The sequence below is a fragment of the Parus major genome, chromosome 15 (assembly GCF_001522545.3).
Source record: "Parus major isolate Abel chromosome 15, Parus_major1.1, whole genome shotgun sequence".
Classification (NCBI taxonomy): Eukaryota; Metazoa; Chordata; class Aves; order Passeriformes; family Paridae; genus Parus; species Parus major.
The window spans coordinates 9534347-9551315 of record NC_031784.1 but is presented as its reverse complement, the minus strand read 5'-3'; the positions used below and the strand labels follow the sequence as shown (position 1 = coordinate 9551315).

At 50.8% G+C, this 16969-nt stretch overlaps 1 protein-coding gene across 1 annotated transcript in view; it reads right to left on the bottom strand.

Moving 5' to 3' along the window:
* Positions 1–16552, bottom strand: part of RBM19 (RNA binding motif protein 19) — a 51818-nt gene extending 35266 nt beyond the window's left edge. Inside the window, exons 1-21 of the mRNA XM_015644322.2 lie at positions 16435–16552; positions 15606–15788; positions 15034–15162; positions 14785–14823; positions 14089–14293; positions 12869–13128; positions 12342–12410; positions 11985–12063; positions 11254–11325; positions 10044–10244; positions 9368–9498; positions 8909–9030; positions 8123–8219; positions 7566–7676; positions 6935–7135; positions 6316–6433; positions 5966–6114; positions 4971–5031; positions 3600–3679; positions 3137–3192; positions 1718–1834 (exon numbers count right to left, since the gene is read on the bottom strand). Coding sequence (XP_015499808.1) covers positions 1718–1834; positions 3137–3192; positions 3600–3679; positions 4971–5031; positions 5966–6114; positions 6316–6433; positions 6935–7135; positions 7566–7676; positions 8123–8219; positions 8909–9030; positions 9368–9498; positions 10044–10244; positions 11254–11325; positions 11985–12063; positions 12342–12410; positions 12869–13128; positions 14089–14293; positions 14785–14823; positions 15034–15162; positions 15606–15788; positions 16435–16470 — 2516 coding nt within the window. The 5' untranslated portion in view covers positions 16471–16552. The remainder of the gene's footprint in view (positions 1–1717; positions 1835–3136; positions 3193–3599; positions 3680–4970; positions 5032–5965; positions 6115–6315; positions 6434–6934; positions 7136–7565; positions 7677–8122; positions 8220–8908; positions 9031–9367; positions 9499–10043; positions 10245–11253; positions 11326–11984; positions 12064–12341; positions 12411–12868; positions 13129–14088; positions 14294–14784; positions 14824–15033; positions 15163–15605; positions 15789–16434) is intronic.
* Between the last annotated feature and the right edge of the window lie 417 nt (positions 16553–16969).

The following is a 16969-nucleotide window of genomic DNA, read 5'->3' as shown; positions in this document are numbered from 1 at the left end:
TAAAATTAAGATTTATATTAAAATTAAGATTTATATTAAAATTAAGATTTATATCAAAATATTCCTTTAAAATAAATTTTTTAAATTTAAAAAGAAACAAATTTAAAAATGAAGAAATATGAATTTAAAAATAAAGAAATATGAATTTAAAAATAAATCTTTTTTTTTTCTTCTGCTGCACAGCTGGAAGGTGTCTCTGGAGCAGGTAAAACAATAGGGAAGATGCTCCTGCTGTAAAACCTGGGGCTGTCACCCTGTGTGGTGATGCCTGGCTGAGTGGCCTGGTGGTCCCCAGGCTGGCTGTCCCTTGCTGTCCCCAGGCTGGCTGTCCTGGGCAGGCTAAGAGTGCCCCCTGCAGCCCTGCCAGCCCTTCCACTGCCAAGGACTGCCTGCCATTCCCAAGAAATCCCTAACAAAAGACAAACTCAGGCAGGATCTGAACGCAGAGCAAGCCTGATGCTCCAGAGCCAAGGCAGCTGATTCAGAGGCACAAACAAAGCAGTCCAGGAGGGTGAGGTGGTGGGCAGTGCTCTGTTGTGCCTGGTTGTGCTGCTCCAGAGGGGAGATGGCAGGAGTGAAAGGAATGCTGGTTTTTGTTCTGAGGATAAAGCCCCAGCTCTGAATACCCCAGGTGAAGGAAAGGGATGCTCCGAGAGCGCTGTCACCAGCTGGGAGCTGCACGTTCCCTGCAATATTCATCAGATGCTCCCCAGCCCCTCCTCTCCACAGCTCTGAGGTGCCAGACAAGACAGGAGGGAAAAAGCCCACACCAAAAACCCCCCACAGGCTCCGTGCCTGTGATGTACAAACCCTCCCAGCGCCTTGAACTTCACCTCTGTCCCGGCTTTGCTGGCTGGAGCTTTGTGAGGGTCACGTCTGTAGCTCAGAGTGTTGGGATTTAAATTAGCAGAGCTCCACTGCTGAGCAAACTCAGCATGGGCACTGGCAGCCCTGGGGGCTTCTGCCTCAATCCCTCAGGGTAGAATTGAAGTAAAAGCATCCAAGCTGCACAGCACAAAAAAATCCTTTTGCTCTTCTAGAGGCATCTCGTTGTTGTGACCATCATCACACCTCTGTCCAAAAGACAAGGCAGGCTTTGCCTTCAGTGAAATCCCTGGGATTCATCCCAAGTGAGTGCTGCAACACAGAGCTCTCCTCACAGCCACACAGGAACCACACCTTCACACAAATAAAGGGGTTGGAATTCCGTGAACACAAACAAATCACTGCCAGGGGCTTTTCACTTCATGGTCTGAGGAGGTTTTAAAGGGTTAAGCAATACCTCAAAGCTCCCCTTTGGAAAGAAAGGCCCCCAGCTGTGACAAAAGCACCCAACTTGTGCTAGGACAGGCTCACAGAGGCCAGCTCCAACACAGCAGCCTGTGGATGGGAGCTGGCAGAAAAATCCCAGCTGCAAACCAACAGCAGAGCAGGGAGCACGGCCTGGGGCAGTGAGCAAGGCATTCTTATCCTGGGAGCAGCAAAGATGGTTTTCCTCTCACAAAGTCTGCCTTATTTTTCAGGATGGAGCAAGGCTTAAACCACAGCACAAAAGGCTGAGGGGACACAGATCACAGAGGTGATCCCAAAATCATTGTTTTCTTCCACAAAAACAACAAAAAACCCCACAATATTTACAATCTGAGAAAGACCCTGTAGGAAAATCCCAGCAGCTCCCCTCAGAGTAACCCACAGCCCCAACAAAGCATTTTCCTACCTGAAGAGCTCCCTGATTTCCCTGACAGTGGCCTGGAAGGGGATGTTTCGGACCAGGATCTTGGAGGTTTTCTGCTCCTTGGCAATCTGTTTCTTTCGGGCTGATTTCACAGCAGGCCTGGAAGCCAACAGGAAAGGCAGGTAAAGACCACAGGGCAGCAAACTCCCTTGGAACTGTGGCTCCCTCAGGATCTGGAATGTGGAAAACTGAGGCACCAGCTTACACTGGCATCCTTGGTTGTGACAGGACACCAAGAAAGATCAAATTCCAAACACCTTTAAATCCTATGTCTGAAAATTAAATAGTCCATCTTGCTACAATATAAGTCCTCAACTCAGATTTGCCATTAACTCGTGTTTTGTCACCAAATCTTGCCCTTTAATTGTCAGGAGAATGCATTAATGAATATATTTTTAAAAATTAGCTTAATGTAGGCTAATTTTGATTCTTTTTCTTCCTGTGTTATAAAACAGCACATGAAATTTTGTAACAGAGTATTAATTTTTTTTTTTTACCTCTGGAATTGTATTGCATTTGGACAAGGTCAGAATTTACCTAACACAAAAGACAGCAGCTTATTCCATAAAGCAAAGCACTTCCCATTGTGGCCTGGATACCTGCTGAAGGGATTTTCAAAATCAGACTGGATAAAAATGGTTTATGAAAGAACTCAAATACAAAGTGAAGACACAGGGAGCTGTCAGACTGCTTGTGGTCCCCAGGAACCAGATTTTCAAACAAGTTTTGACATTTAACAGATATTGCTTGCAGTAGGGTTTCCAGAGTGTCTAAAGACGGTGTTTAGGTGCCAACATTTAAATATCTGGATTAACTTGCAACTTTGCAGTTAGAATATTCTGTGCTGAGCAAAAACTAGGAAGGAATCCCTAAAAACCAAGGCTGATTCCAAATAAATTCACTCACAAGTAACCATCTCCTCCGTGCCTGGCTGCCCAGGGAAAAGGAGGTAAATACAAACTTTTTTATCAAGCAGGAAACCTGGTTTTGTCTTGATTTGAATATTATTCTTAAGCTCCCGTTCTCTCAGATGAACAGGTAAAAGGACTTCATTACCCAGAGAAGATTTCTCTCCAAGAACTTGTTAAACCCCTGGGAACTCGCAGAGCTGCCTGACCTCTCAGTAAAGCAGGGGATTCTTCCTTGAGCAGGGAGGAAAACTCTGCCTGGTTTTGGGCTCAGTTTTGGGGCCCCACTTCAGCTCATTCCTCTTTTTTTCAAATTTTATTTGATCCTTTCAAGCAAAACTGCCTCTGAGTAAAGCAGAGCAAAGGCTGATGTGTTCAACAGCTGGAGCAGTCCTGCTCACACCCCTCAGGATGCAGATGCTGGGGAAGAAGGGAAGAAGTTCCCAAGGATTACTGCAGCTGGATTGTAACTGAGGTGAGAGGTGAGCCTTACCTGACAGCTCTCTCTGAGACCTTCACTTCCAGCTTGTGGCCATCCACAGTGCAGCCCTGGGAGTTCAAACAGAGAAACAGCAGGAAAAAAGGGAATCTTTAATAGAAATAAATATATAAAAGAAATAGAAGTTAAAACAGCACTAAATTAACATTAATCAGTGATTGTTCTGTGAGGGGATATCTGGGTCTCTGCCCCCTGCAAGGGGCACCTGACAGGAAAACTCAAAGTTCAATCCTTGTACATTTTCTGGGATTTCCAGGTTGGACCAGCACTAAGAAACACAACTTTTCTATGGTTCTGTCCTTTTACAAACCCTCTTCCTACAAAAACCTGGCCCATTTTAGAGGCTGCTCCTCCTGTCCAGTGCAACCCACAGCACTGACACCCTCAGCCAGGTTTTGAACTGCCAGGTTCATCCAAGGCTCTGGAAAGAATTCCAGCCTGGCAGGCTCAGCCTCACCTGGAGCTGGCGCAGGGCTTTCTGGGCACTCTCTGGCTTCTTGTACTCCACAAATCCAAAGCCCATGGAAAGCAAAGTGCCTGGCAGAGAAAGGGGACTTGTTAAGAAAGCAGTGATGATATAAATGATAAAACCAAACCAGGAGCAAGCACTGATTGCCAAAGCTGGGGGGGGGCAAAAACTTAATATCCCATGGAAAGGGCCAGCCTGTCAATGGCTGGACTTTGGATGCTCCTCATGAGCACCTGGGCTGAGTTTTCTGAGCAAGGCACTGCTCTGGACCAGCTGGTTTTGGTGCTGATGTGAAGAGGGGATAACAGATGCTGCACACAGAACCCATGCTTTGCTTTTTATCATCTCAGTGCAGCTTCCTTAAAGAAAACACTGCACAGCAAGTGGTGGTCACAGTCAGGGGAAGCGATCCTGCTGTGGAAACAGACATTCCATAAGCTGGGGTGGGCAGCTGCCACCTCCACAACAAAGGAGAGACATCTCCTCCCCTCCCTGCACAGCAAAGGTTTGCAGCACCTGCAGTCACACCACACCCCTGCCTAATTCAGGAGCCAGAATGAAGGGACAATTAATAATGAGGGGAGAAGACACCACCCCCATTTTCATCTTCAGCACCTCAGTAGTGGCAGAGTGTAGAGATGACCCCCGGTGCCAGAAGGGATCAGGTGCTACAAGATCAGCCCACACTTTGTGCTGCCTGCTCAGACCTACAGCCAGACCCACCAGCAGAACTGAAGAATTCACTTTATTTCTTCATCTCCCAGTGAATGTGAGTTTTCAGATATCCCATTGACAGGGAAGCTCTGTCAAGGGGAAATGCCACAAAGCTGTGCAGCTCCCAGAGAAGCCACAGCTCCTCCAGCCAGGGCTTGCCTTAACCCAACTCCTCAGGAAGCGAGAGCAGCCAACAGCAGGCACAGCCACTCCTCCCTGCAGCCTGGGGGGCTCAGGGCTGGCAGGGAGAAGGCAAACCAAGCCCACTCAGCACAGCTCTCAGCCAGACATCCTTGAGGATCTGGCCATTTCCAGGATAATGCCGGGTTTAATCATCACAGGGCACCGGCTCCTGTCAGCATCCCACCCTCTTCTGTGATCCTGAAGGAGTTTGGCTTCTCCCATCTCGAGACAAGGTCACACCTCCACAAATCCCACCATGGAGCTTAACCTTCTAGACCCAGCCCTGGGGCAAGGTTTGGCTGCTGCTTGCAGCCATTTCGACGGGAATGCTTCTGGAAGCGCTGAGGCTTCATTTGCCAGCAGGAACACAAATGCTCAGCCAGATGAATGCTGAAACAACGCCACACCTGAGCCCTCAGCAAGCAGCTGAGGGAAGGAATTGAACAGCAACATCTAGAGTACCTGCTTTGTCTTTCTTCTTGGATATTGTGCAGCTCTTCAGGGCTCCCACTTTGGAAAACGTCTGCAAGGAATTGGGACACGTGATTCAGTTTCCTTTGACACTGGCTCACAACTCAGCTGCCAGCGTGGCCCACCTCCCCCAGCACACACCTGCCAGGCAGTGCAGCTGAGCCTTTCCTCACCAAATTATCTCTGTACAAATGTACACAAACAGTTCTAAAGATATGGAGACACACCTTCCCAGAAATCCTCCACCACCCCTCAGAAGGGGTGAGAGATCTGAGATGGCTCTGCAGGAACACTCTGGATTACAAGATGTCCTCAGCCAGGAGAGGCCTTAAGGGTGGGTGGTGCCTGTGATGTCCCTAGAAACACAGCTCTTCCCAAAAATGGGGGGCTAGAAGGTAGCACACTATTTATTTGTCTCCCTTGTAAAGCCAGAAATCCCAGCCCTCCACTGGACATTTATCTGTCCTCAGCTGGACCAGAGTCTCTAGGCAGACTCACAGATCCAGGATTCTTGGGCCATGGAATGTGGCCTTTTACACAGCCACAAGAAGTGCCAGAGATGGGAAATTCAGCTTTTTTTCCTTATTTTGGTATTAACACCCCACATAACTCCAGGAATGCCACACTCCCAGGTGCTCTGTTGAGGTGAAGCAGCACAATGTCAGCAGAAGCTGAAGGAAGAGCACATTCAGAAATCATCATTTATTTATTCACTGCCTCTCACACACAGAGCAGTGGCAGAGCTGCAGCAGTGCCTGTCCCAAGGAAGAGCATTACAGAAAACATGAGAAATCAGGAATGTTAAAAGATTTCCTACTGCCTCCACCTGTCTCTGGGTGGAATTAAACCCCATCAAAACAGTTCCAGATGCATTTGTCTTAACTGACACCTGGAGTGATGCTCCCAGTCCCAGCAGAACCCAGTGCTCTCTCATCTCTCACTAGGTCACACTGAAATCCTTTAAACACTGTGTCCTGATTGCTCACCTCCTTCAGTGTGTCTTCTGTGGTGGCAAAGTTCAGGTTTTTGATGAACAAGGTACACCCAGGAATATTTTCTTCTTCCTCCTCTTCTTCTTCCTCCTCCTCCTCCTCTTCCTGTGCCGCTGCTTCCTCTGAGTCTTTTATAGCTTCACCTGAAACAAGAATAAATCCAACTTTGTAAGATGCAACAAAGCCAAATTTTGGGGGAGTTGCCCATTCAAACTGTGGGGGAGCCCCTGGGATGGGGAGATCAGCCCTCACAGTGGGAAGTCACCCGGACAAAACATATCCTGGGGCTTGACACAACAGCAGAGCATCACAGAGACCCCCAGCAAGTCAGCCAAAGTTCTTACCTGGTACCAGCCCTGCTTCATCCTCCTTTCCTGGAACCCCAGCTTTTTTTTTCTGAGGGGCTGGGCTGAGGAAAACCCCCATTGGAGCCCACTCCAGGTACAGGGGCACGGAATGAAACTGTGAAGAGAAGACAGGAGAGAAATGAGGAGTGAAGGACAAGGCCTAAATTAAGAACTCTGCTCTCAGCTTCATTTTCACCCCATTCTGTGACTGAAAACAGCAGTGGAAAAGCTGGGTGACCTTTTCAAGTGGCTAAACTCTGTCACAAAAGGATCTGGGCTTACAAGACTACAGCCAAAACTCTTACAAAAGGATCCAGCCTTACAGGACCACAGCCTAAACTCTGCCACAAACGGATCCAGCCTTACAGGACCACAGCCCGCCACGGGTCACTCCTGGATTGTGAAAGGGAAAAGAAACCCTCCAGCTGTGTCACAGCCCCATCTCCAGCATCCTCTGCAGGCTGAGCACTGCTCTGCTGTACCAGGCACCTCCCTAAATCCAAAGGCTGGAATGTTGGTGCCTCTGGGATAACTCCCCGTGCCCCCCACGCTCAGAGCGAGCCCTTCCGCAGCTTCCCAACTCACCAAGACCCCAGTCCCCAGGCAGTGTCCCCACCTTGGAGTAGGCCAGCCTGGTGAAGGCTTGCTTGGCCTCTGTGGGCTCCAGGAACTCCACGATGGCTGTGATGCCTCCCTCTGGCAGCAGCACCCGGCCCAGGCTGCCGTGTTTGCCAAAGAGCTCCTCCAGCTCCACGGCGCTCGTGCCGGCCGGGAGGTTCTTCACCAGGATCACTGTCTTGCTCCTCTCACCAGCAGCCTGACACAGCCAGCAGGGAAAGAAACAATATGGGATGTAAGAGAGCAAACCCTGCAGTTTTCTGGATCTGACAGGCTGTGCTCTCCCCCTCTCTGTGTCACTCCTTTTCCCTTTCCGAAAGGACTGACGGTCACTTAGGAAACGCTCCCTGCAAAATCCACATCCCACTACAAACACATCTCATGGATGGGGATCCACAGGGCTCCTTCCCTGCCCACAGCAAACTGCCCACCATCCCAAAGCCATCACGTTATGGATCTCACCCACCCCGAGGGCAGCTGCATTTTCAAATGGATACATTTCCTAACTCATCAGGGAGGGTTCAATCCTGCAAGACGCTGAGGATTCAATTACCAATTCCCAAGAGAGCTGAGAACAGCAGGACTAGAAGAGATGGATCTCCATTGGTGCCTCCAGCTGAGCCTCTCACCTGGCTGAAGGAATCCAGGCTGACTCCGTTTTCCATGAGGAACCGGCGGATCTCCTGGACCAGCTCCGTTTCTCCCAGAGCCACTCTCACTGCCACGCTGTCTTTGCTCTCCTGCAGGCAAGAATTCAGTCACCTGCTGCTTCTGCTGCTCTCAGAAGCACATGCAAAGGGAATGTGGCAGGCAGCTTGAAGGTAAAATGCTCCAGCTCCTCTGGAGCTGTTGGAAATTGCACTGGAAATTGGAATTCAAACACATCCCAAAGTAAAATGCAATTTCCGGGAAGGATCTGAGCTTTAGGGTGTAAATTCCCACCCACCTTCCAGTGATGTAGAAATGCAAAATTCAGCCACAGGAAAGCAGAGTGGGAAGGAAGGCTGAGGACCAAGGGATCAGTCTGCTCACACCTCACAGAGGTGCTACAGCACCACAGGCCTCAGCCCGTGTGGTGCCCATGGATGCACTGAGGCTTCTCCTGTACAAAACCAGGAAGGTCCTGCCCAGAAAGAAACAGGAAAGTGATGTCCCACCCCAGCTGATCCACCACAACCCAACTCACAGCATCCAGCACTTGGCTTTTGGAAGCGTTGTACTTGTGGGCCATGGCATCAGCCACAGCGTTCGTCCCCACAAACAGCGTGTTCCAGTTGTGGGAGCTGCAGAGAGGAAACACAGCCAGGGTCAGTCAAGGGGCCCCTCTAGGCAATGATCCTGGGAAAAAGCAGCTCTGAGCACCACCATCAGCAGGCAGGGTGAAGAGAGAGGGCAAGAAGGGTGGAAGATCCCTAGAGAAGGGACAGGATGAGGGAGATGTGACTGGAGAGCAAACAGAAAGCAGTGCAGGCAGCTGAGCTCTGCTTCCCCAGTCCTGACTGGCCACAGCTCTGCAGCTGAAGTTCAGGCACTGGCTCAGAGGAACACATCCTTCCAACTGGTTTCCTAAACCCACAAAACCCATGCAAGCAAGGCTTCACTCTTTTCCCTTCAAGACAAAAAGTATCAGCCACTTCTTTCAAACTGATTTGTCCCACAGCAAGAAAAAGCTACTACAAGCTTTAGAATTACATGTGGCCAAGCAGAGGAGAAAGGCACAACTGATCTGAAACCACTCCCCTGAAGAATTACAGAATCAGACTAACTCTTATTAGAGAAGTAACTCATACCAAAGCCATTCAAACCCCTGCTGCTCACTGAGCTACTGCAGCTACATGGGCAGAGGAGTTGGGTAGGTAAGAGAGAAAGGAAACAGAGCTGCACAGCAAATGCTTCATCAACTCTGGGCACCTCTACAGCCCCTGTGCAGATCCCACAGCCATTCCTGGCAATCTGGAATGCCCAGTTGTACCTGGCACTGTTGGCTTTGTCCTTGGCCTCTTTGTGCTTTTTATAGGAGGAAGACTCTTCTGTATCTCCATCTTCCATTTTTTCCTTTTTGATGGTGGAGGGTAAAAGATGCATCATTCTGCCCTGCAAGATAGGAAGAGGAGGTTCAGCAGCTCTGGAATAATCCAGATGTCCATGTGGAGGAAATTTCCTGGCACCTTTTCTGGTCAGACCTTGGTGGAAGGAGGGAATTTTCCTTCCCAAAGGAGCAAGTCCAAGCAGCTGCAATGTGAGACAGACCCAGAGCTCCTTCCCCATCTCTACCAGGATTTTGGTGTCTGCAAAGCTGTTCAAAGCAAGCTACTCTACCACAAGAGCCTGCAGGAGAGCCTCAAGCTTTTTAACAAAACCCAGAAGCAAACTCTGAGCCACATTCCCAGCCATTCCCACCAAAGCACAGGAAAAGCACCAGCTGCTGTACCTGGAACACCTGCCCATCCAGCTCTGCCAGGGCCTTCACAGCATGCTCAGGGAGCATGTAGGTGATGAAAGCAAATCCTTTGGGTTTTTTGGTGAGTTTGTCTATGGGGAAGTGGATCTCCGAGAGGGGTCCTGCGGGAGGGAAGGCTTGGTGGTCACAGATGTCCCTGCACAGCTCTGAACTGGCACCTCCCAGACACAACCAGGGATGAGAGGAGCAGCTCTGGATGTGTGCTGAGCCACCAGCCTGGGCCAGGAGCTGCAGAGGGACAAGGAGGGCCCAGCACAAGCACCCCAAGTCCAGGTGTGGCAGTCCATGGGCTCTGACAGGTGACACAAACCAGGCAAGCTCTGAGCAGCTGCCTTCAGCTTCAGTCAGGGATACAGACTCCCACAACCTCACCCTCTCTGCCCCAGGATGCCAAGATAATCTTAAATGTGTTTAATTTGGAGGTATTGTTTGGAATGTCATGTGGATCTCAAGGATTCACCTCTAACCTGCAGGAAGCCTCCTGCCAAGCAGGCTCACATTATCACACCAGAAAATAAAGATGATGGGAGCTGGGCCATGTCCAAGAGATATGGACATGGAGCTTTGTCCACTCCCACCCAGCAGGAAAACCTCTGGACAAAGGAAAGGTGTTGCCCTGCAAGTTGCAGTCCTGTGGCAGACTCACCGTACTTGGAAAAGATCTTCTCCAAGTCCTGCTCCGTGCTGGTGAACGGCAGATTCCTGACAAAGAGCCTCCCTGATTCAGACAAGTCCTCTTCCTCCTCATCATCCCTCAGCCTCCTCTGCCAGGGCTGGTGCTCAGGTTTTGCTGGAACAGTTTCTTTTGTGGTGTTCCTGCACCGGGAAACCTCCACACAGCGTCCACCTGACCCCCAAACAACACAGAGGGACGTTGGAGGCTTCCCAAGGCCATGAACAAACAACCCCCGTGTGCAAGCGATGCCTTGAGAGGCTGCCTAGAACAGAGGCTTGACAGAGCGAAGGGAATAAAGCAGGGATTTATTAAAGGGTCTTCCAAGGATGCACCTTGGGCAGTACAAGAGCCTGGCTGAGGCTCCACCCACGATGGACACTCGGTCAGGAGTTTTCACACTTTTATAAATTTTGGTCCACTTCCATTGTGGGGTTAATTGTCCAATTACAGCTTCAGGTTATAAAGAATATTCAGGTTATAAAGAATCCTCCCAGATTGCTCTTCTCAATTTGCTGTTGTTAATACTGTTTGGGCCTGAAGCTGCAATGGTGTCCTTGGTTCTTGGGCTGGAAAAGGATTGTTTTGTCTGACTGAGCTGTGAGGAGAACTGACACTTCACGTGAAGCTCAGAGTTATAAACTAATGCAGCATGCAATCTGGGTAAGGTGAAAGCTAAAACTTATGGCATCACAAAGAGCCCAGGGTTAGACACAATTACAGCCCCACGGGGTCTGAGCAGGCTCCAAAAATAAGGGGGAGGTGGGGTTGTAAGAGCCAATCTCCATAAAAATCAGAGTATCAACACCAGCCCCCTTTCCTTTCAGGGAGCCCCAGCCTAGACCAAGCAGCCATTCCCATTCCACACACAGTATCTGCAAACAGAATTTCAGAAGTTACCCCAAGGCTTAGGCCAAGCCCAGGGCTCCAGCCCAGCCTTGCAGCACTGTCTGTACAAAGCTGGACTCGAGCAGAGTTATTTTTACCCCAACAAGAACCACCTCAAGCACACGGCAAAACACGAGGGTCCCAAAACCCCACTCCTGTCACAGCACCTGATTTATCCCAAGGAACAAGCCCCCATCTGCCTGGGAAAAACTCCAATCACAGGAGCTACTTGTGCAGGGAACACTCGAGCAGCTGAGCTCCCACGGCTGGAACGAGGAGAACAAACAGCCCTTACCCAGGAATTCTTTTTTCCGCTTCAAGGCCCTTTGCATTTCTGCTTCACTCTTCAAGTCAACAAAGATGTAACCTTGGAGGAAGGGAAGGTTCAACTGAGCATCATGTGGGGAGCACACACAACCACTAATTGGGTAATTAAGGGTGAATTGGGCTTGCTTTAATATAGATTCCGATAGACAGAGCATTCAGCTCCCATGAAAAGTTTCAATCCAGCCTGGAAATGGCCATGTCAGGCTGGAAGGCTGCCTTTTCAAAGCTTATTCTCTATATACAAATCAAAAAAATTGGACTTAGCAGCTGGAGGAGGCTTTCACAGGTGCCCCCAAGAGCAAATAAAAGGTGCATCCCTTGTTGGAGTATGAAAGGAAAAGAGCAAAGCTCCAAGGACCTGCTCACACAAATCAGCACAGTGCCCTGGGCTGCTGCAGCTATCCCAGAGGAACAGGCTTTTCCTTGGCATGGTTTAGGGTGGTTAGAATATAAAGTTCTGGATGCAGCTCAATAAAAAAAGGCTCTTGCTGCTACTCCTAAGGGAGCACAGCCAACATTACTCTGCCCACGGCATCCTGAGGGCAGCAAGTAGGGCAGGAGAGCTGCAAAGTCACAGAAAGGTCTCAAAGAATCAGGCCATGAGCCAGGGATTTGGAACTGCAGACTACAAGAGCAGAGGGGTGATCAAGAGGTCCCCAAACTCACAGATCCCACCCCCCTTCCACACACAGCTCTTACCTGAATTCTTCCCCTGGGCCTTTTTTCCCATCCGGATTGCCACTGGCTTCAGAGGGAAGAAAAATTCCCGAATTTTTTGCTGTGGGAAGAAATTAGAATTGCTTGAGTAAGTTCTCAGATACAGGAAGCAGCAAGTTGCAGGCCTGTGTATTTTATATATAAATATATAAAATATATAAATTTATATTTTACATATGAAACAGCCCACTCAGCAAAGACATCTCTGCACAGAACTTCCCCTGATCACCCACACAAGCCTCAAAAGAGTGAGAAGTGACAATTTTCTGCAAACATCTCTCAGAGGTACACTCTGAGACACCCCTGAGCCTCCCTCCCCAGCTGGGAAAACAAACTTGCCTCAGTGATGTTCGAGGGGGCCCCACGAAGTTTCACTGTGAATGGAGTGCTGGCTTCCCCTGAGCTGCCCTGCACAGAGGGGGGTGAAGAAAAGGGAGAAAAAGCTGAATGAAAGAACAAAAATCACAGCACAACCAGCTGGGCTTGGCCAACAAACAGGAGGTTGAAGAGTGGGAGGGAAGATCAGGAGATTCCCACTGCTGCTGCAGCAGCCTGGGGCAGGAGGTGCCAGCTGAAGGTGCACTGCCACAAAAATCAGAGTTCTGCTGTTTCCAGGACAGCATTTCCTGGAAAAAAAGCCTCTGAAAAGGGCACTAGCAGCAAGCCTCACCTTTGGGAATTTAGTCAGCCCTGAGGAGATTCAACAAGATTTGTAAATGGGTCACACCAGGAATGCCAAGAAAGCTGGTACCCAGTGGGCCCTGCAGCCTTCCCAGGCTGTCAGCTCAGCCCTGCAGGGACTGCCAGACACCTGCCATCCATAAAGCTGCTGCTTCAAAGAAGACAGAAGTCTAATTCTGCTGTACCTCTAGTGTGGATCCTTTTTTCTTCTTCCCTGCTGGTGTTTTTTGCTCTGTTTGTTGGGCTTTTGGCTTCTCCCTTTTCTCTGGGTGTGTTTCTGCAATGCCTGAATCCTCCTCAGTCTCACTTTCCTCTTCTTCCTCCTCAGTCTCTGTTTCTTCCTCTGTACTGGATGAGGAGGAAGAATCCTTCACCACTTTAGATTTCAGGTAATCCATATCTGAGAGGTCTTTGCTGGTAGCTGCCTTCTTCCCTTCTTTCTTTCCTGGCAGAGAGGAGAGAGCAGAGAAGATTTTTCACACAGACGCTGCTGCTCTCCCCCCAGGCCAGGAAAAAGCTGAAAACTGACACAATCATGACCATCACCTCCCTATCCTCTACCTTTTCCATGGGAAAGGCTTGAGAACAGCACAACAATTTCATCCTGGCACCTCCAGACTGAGCCTGGATTTCAACGCAACAGTTCACGTACAAAACACATTAGAAGGAGGTTTGAGGTACTCCAGGAAAAACTATTCTGCCACAATTTTAACTAAATACCCCAAGCAGGCCCCAGAGAAGGGTTTCAGGTGTTCAGTTTTACAGGGAAAAGGACACAATCACACCTCCCTTTGAGTTACCCTAGGAGAGATGAGGAGCAGCAGGGAAAGCACCACTCGCTCCACCAGAACAGCCTGAGGAAATGCCATGGAGAGAGGGAGAAAAGCTCCAAACCCACACCCATCCCTGCTGCAGGGACACTGAATTCTAAAATACCACACTGCAGCCCAGACTTGGGAGTCTTCAGAATGAACCCACTACTCCAGGTTTCCTCTCAGGAGCCAGGAGTCCCTTCCCACCAACCCTGGCAGGTTCAATTCCCAGAAATGTGCATCAAAGGCCGACCAGACAAGTTGACAGCCACCCACAGGCTCCTAAACCCACAGAAACCACATCCAGCCCTGCAAATCCTGCAGATGAAAGGGGCTGCAAGTGTGAAAGCACTTCAAGGCAAGCTGCAGATGTTTGCCTTGTTACTCCTCCCTATGACACTGGGAAAGCACAAATGTCACCCCCCTGAATAGCAGACACTGCATTTGCCACATTTCCCCAAATTTGGGGAAAAACCCAGACATTCCCAGCACAGAAAGGTGAGACCCCACTCTCCTGGTGACACTGAGTCCAACCCTGTCACTCACAGTCACTGTGCCTGAGACAAGCAAAGGGTGACAGCTCCCTCGGGTACCTTTCATCTCCTCCTCATCTTCAGAGGCCTCATCTTCATCCTCACTCAGCTCCTCAGACTCATCTGAATCAAAGTTAAGGTAATCAGCTGCTGCTGACTTTCCCTTCTTGGGCTGCTCTGCCAAAGTGTCATTAGCCCAAGTGGCCACCTGGGACCTCTTCTGGTGAACCACCAGGAACTCCTGGAATGTTTTATCTTCCTCCAGCTGTGGGGGGGGGAAAAAAAGACAAGCTGTGAAGAGAGACTCATTGTGAATCTGAAATCCAAGATATCACCTCATTTCCAGCAGTGTAAAACCAAAAATCCCTTAAGGGGAGCTCAATCTACACTGACAACATGATTAAAGTCTTCTCAAGGTGTCCCATTCCTACTCTTTTTTTTTATAATTGGTGTTTAGAAAGTACTTCAAAGAGGAAAACAAAACAATAAAATGAGGAAACATCAGGTAAGTTAAATGTGACAAAACTCACAAATGGTTAAAGCCCAGAACTGCTGCAACAGAACTGTCCTGGGTGCAATGTGTGCTCACAGGGATAGCTGACCATTAAAAAGTTGAACCCCCACACTGGGGTTGTTAAAATATTTTTTTACAATAGAACTGGGCTGTCCCAGCCTGAATTAACAGCATGGAAAGCAGGACAGAAAGGAACTATTCAGCAGCAAGAATGCAGGGACAGAAATCCAACCTCAACTCACCTCCTTTAAGTTATCCACTGGATCTTTCTTCTTTTTACCCTTGGGAAAAAACCCAGAGAGGTTCATTAGAAGCACAAGCAATTCCAGGTAACCCAACAGCACAGGCACAGAGACCCTGAGGCAGGAAACAGCAGCACCAGGACTCCAGCACACGCTGTCCCAGCTGCTCTGCCCCCTTCCCCACAGCCCAGGCCACCCTTCTCTGGCACTGCCACACATCAGAGCCTCCAGGAATCAGGCAAGACTCACCTTCTTTGTGTCTGCAGGAGCAGTTGCCAAGGGCTGCTTGGTCTGCTGTTCTGAGGCAGGGGCCTTCTGAGAGTGCTTGCTCCAGGCTTTGGGTTTTGTGGGGTCACCAAAAGACTTGCACAACTCCACCTGGAATGAGTCAGGTCCTTAATGAACAGGTGCTCAGCAGCCTGGGCTGTAACTGCTGGCTAACTGCACTCAGGAGTTACTGTAACCCCGATGGGATGGAGGGTGTGTGCAGGAACAACTTTTTACAGTTTGTTTTAAAAGCACAGAGCTACACACTGAATCACCATGGGAAAGTCAGGAGTGGACAGGCACAGAATCCAGGGATGGCTTGGATTGCAAGGGGCCTTAAAGTGCCACCCCTGCCATGGCCAGGGACACCTTCCACTGTCCCAGGTTGCTCCAAACCCTGTCCAGCCTGGCCTTGGACACCTCCAGGGATCCAGGAGCAGCCACAGCTTCTCTGGCACCTGTGCCAGGGTCTGCCCACCCTCCCAGGGAGGAATCTCTTCCTAAGCTCCCATTCCTTAAGAATCCCAGGGAGATATTTGTAGAGATGAGCTCACTGTGACTCTGGAAGTGTCTATGAAGCTTTTGTTGAAGTGGTTCAGGGCTGTTTGAGCTTCATCCTCAGACCTGTAGCCAATGAAGCCGAATTTCCGGAACCTCCCATCCTTCGTGTACTTGAGGCAGCAATCAGTGAGCGTGCCAAAGGCAGCAAAGAGCTTCCTGAAGCGCTCTTCCTTCATCTGGGAAAGGAGGGAGGCCAGCAGGAAGGGAAATCAGCCACAGAGAGGCTCTGAGGACAAGTCCACCCAAAAATATTCTGTCTCAAGGGGCTTCTGGAAGGCTGCAGAAGCCACGTTGTGAACCAAACCCCTACTTCAGCCACCAAAGCTGTTCATCTTCCCCACGAATCCGCACATGGTGAACAGGGTGGGATCCTGCCGGGCACAGCAGCACTGAGAGCACCTGCCCCCAGCTCCCGGACAACGAGGGGGGCACAGTGACCACAAGATCTACTGCCCACCCTGAGGGGCTGCCACCTGCCCAGCCCGTTCTGCTCACGCTGCTTCCTGCACCTTCCTGACTCCTCCAGGAGCTCTCCCACCATTCTCCCCCCAGAAGCGTCCCCGTGTTCCCCACCCCAGCACTGACCACGACCCGGATCCCCTCACAGCCCCTTCCCCCGGCACATTCGCCGCTCCCCCTCCAAAACCTCATCCTCCCACCACTTCAAACCTTCTCTCCCAGGGGATCTCCCCCATCCCCACCACACGCTCCCCTCCCGGTGCCTCTCCCTGCCCGGGATCCCGCTTCCCCTCTCAGCGTCTCCTCAGACCCATCCTAGGCCCCGCACGCCCCCCGCCCCCCGCCACCGCACAGACGCCTCACCCCATTGGGGAGATTCTTCACAATAAGCCGCGACATGGCAGCGCCAGGCGCCGAGGAGGGAGCGCTCAGCGCCGCGCACGCCACCCCACGGGCGCCGCCATCTTCCCCGGGTCACGTGGTCCGCGGGCGGCACCGCGCATGCGCGGGCGGGACCCGGATGTTGGTCCTTAGCAACGGCCCCTTAGCAACGGGGCCTGCGGGGCTGGGGGCCGCGGGAGCAGCGCTGGGGCACCGGGCACCGGGCACCGGCAGCGGCGGGGAGGGCAGGGGAGCGGGATGACGAGGGGGTGATCACCCCCGGGTTGTCCCTCAGAGCGCGGCTGCAGCTTCCCGGCCCGTCCGCGCTGCTCGGCAGTGCCGCAGGAGGGAGCTCCGCGCCCGCCGCTCCGGACTCCGGGCGGCCACTGAGCCAAAGCCCCTCCAGAGATGTTGAGTTTGCGCGGAGGATGGCGCTGAGGGCCTCCATGTCACACCTAAAAGTCATGAGGGAGCGAGGAGGGAAGGGGGACGGAGGGCTTGGCCCAGGAAAACTGGA